This window comes from Etheostoma spectabile, chromosome 1, assembly GCF_008692095.1.
Source record: "Etheostoma spectabile isolate EspeVRDwgs_2016 chromosome 1, UIUC_Espe_1.0, whole genome shotgun sequence".
In the NCBI taxonomy this organism is placed as follows: domain Eukaryota; kingdom Metazoa; phylum Chordata; class Actinopteri; order Perciformes; family Percidae; genus Etheostoma; species Etheostoma spectabile.
The window spans coordinates 31,024,117-31,024,782 of NC_045733.1; the positions used below are offsets into that span (position 1 = coordinate 31,024,117).

Genomic DNA, 666 nt, shown 5'->3' on the forward strand with positions numbered 1-666 from the left:
GCATTTCTTTCAGGACATTTAGCAGGTTTACTATGAGTCTCACGTAGCTTTAGACTTAAGATAAAACAGGTTGATTTAGGGTCACAGAGCCTTTCAAACACAGCTGCAATTCAATGTTTTATTTAGAAGAAATGCTTGGAAACATGCTGACGACGTGACACGACCAGAACTTTCTGAAGTCCTCCACTAACAACGATGACAACACTCCAGGAGTTGCTGCACCCCCCCCCCCCCCCCATCAAACTTCTACTGTAATTGTTTGTATTTGAAGACTTCCCTGACTTCTCAGATCCTGCTGCTGTACTAGATAAAGTCCGTACCCTGAGGACGTTGCTGGCCAGCGATCCTTTCCCAGGTCCGAGCTGGACCAGCTGTTTGGGTCGACCGGCTCCGTCCACTCGCTGACGACCCACACGCCGAGCAGCTGGAACACACAGAAACACACCTTCACACACTCAGAACAGCACGACGAGACGCTCTCACAATTTCGCTTATGTAACTGAGAAGAAATGTGCGACTTCCTCTTAGCTTTCCTGCTGATAGATGTAGATCATTCTTACAAGGGGGGTGATTTTCAGGATGCACATGGCTGAAATAGACCAATTAACCAGTTAAGTGATTTATGGTCCGGCGGCGGCTCCACGCAGAGCTTTCGCCGTAGCCTAC

The 666-nt window shown here is 48.5% G+C and overlaps 1 protein-coding gene across 3 annotated transcripts in view; it reads right to left on the reverse strand.

Annotated features, from left to right (window-relative positions):
- Positions 1–666, reverse strand: part of LOC116687332 (protein arginine methyltransferase NDUFAF7, mitochondrial) — a 23,133-nt gene that overhangs the window by 19,119 nt on the left and 3,348 nt on the right. For 2 of the 3 annotated variants that reach the window (XR_004331517.1, XM_032512660.1), the window contains exon 4: positions 321–424. Coding sequence is in view for 2 of the 3 variants with exons in the window: in XM_032512660.1 (XP_032368551.1) it covers positions 321–424 (104 nt within the window). In the remaining variant the exon portion in view is untranslated. Of the gene's footprint in view, positions 1–282; positions 425–666 lie in introns of all 3 variants that reach the window. The other variant, XM_032512652.1, reaches the window with a different exon arrangement.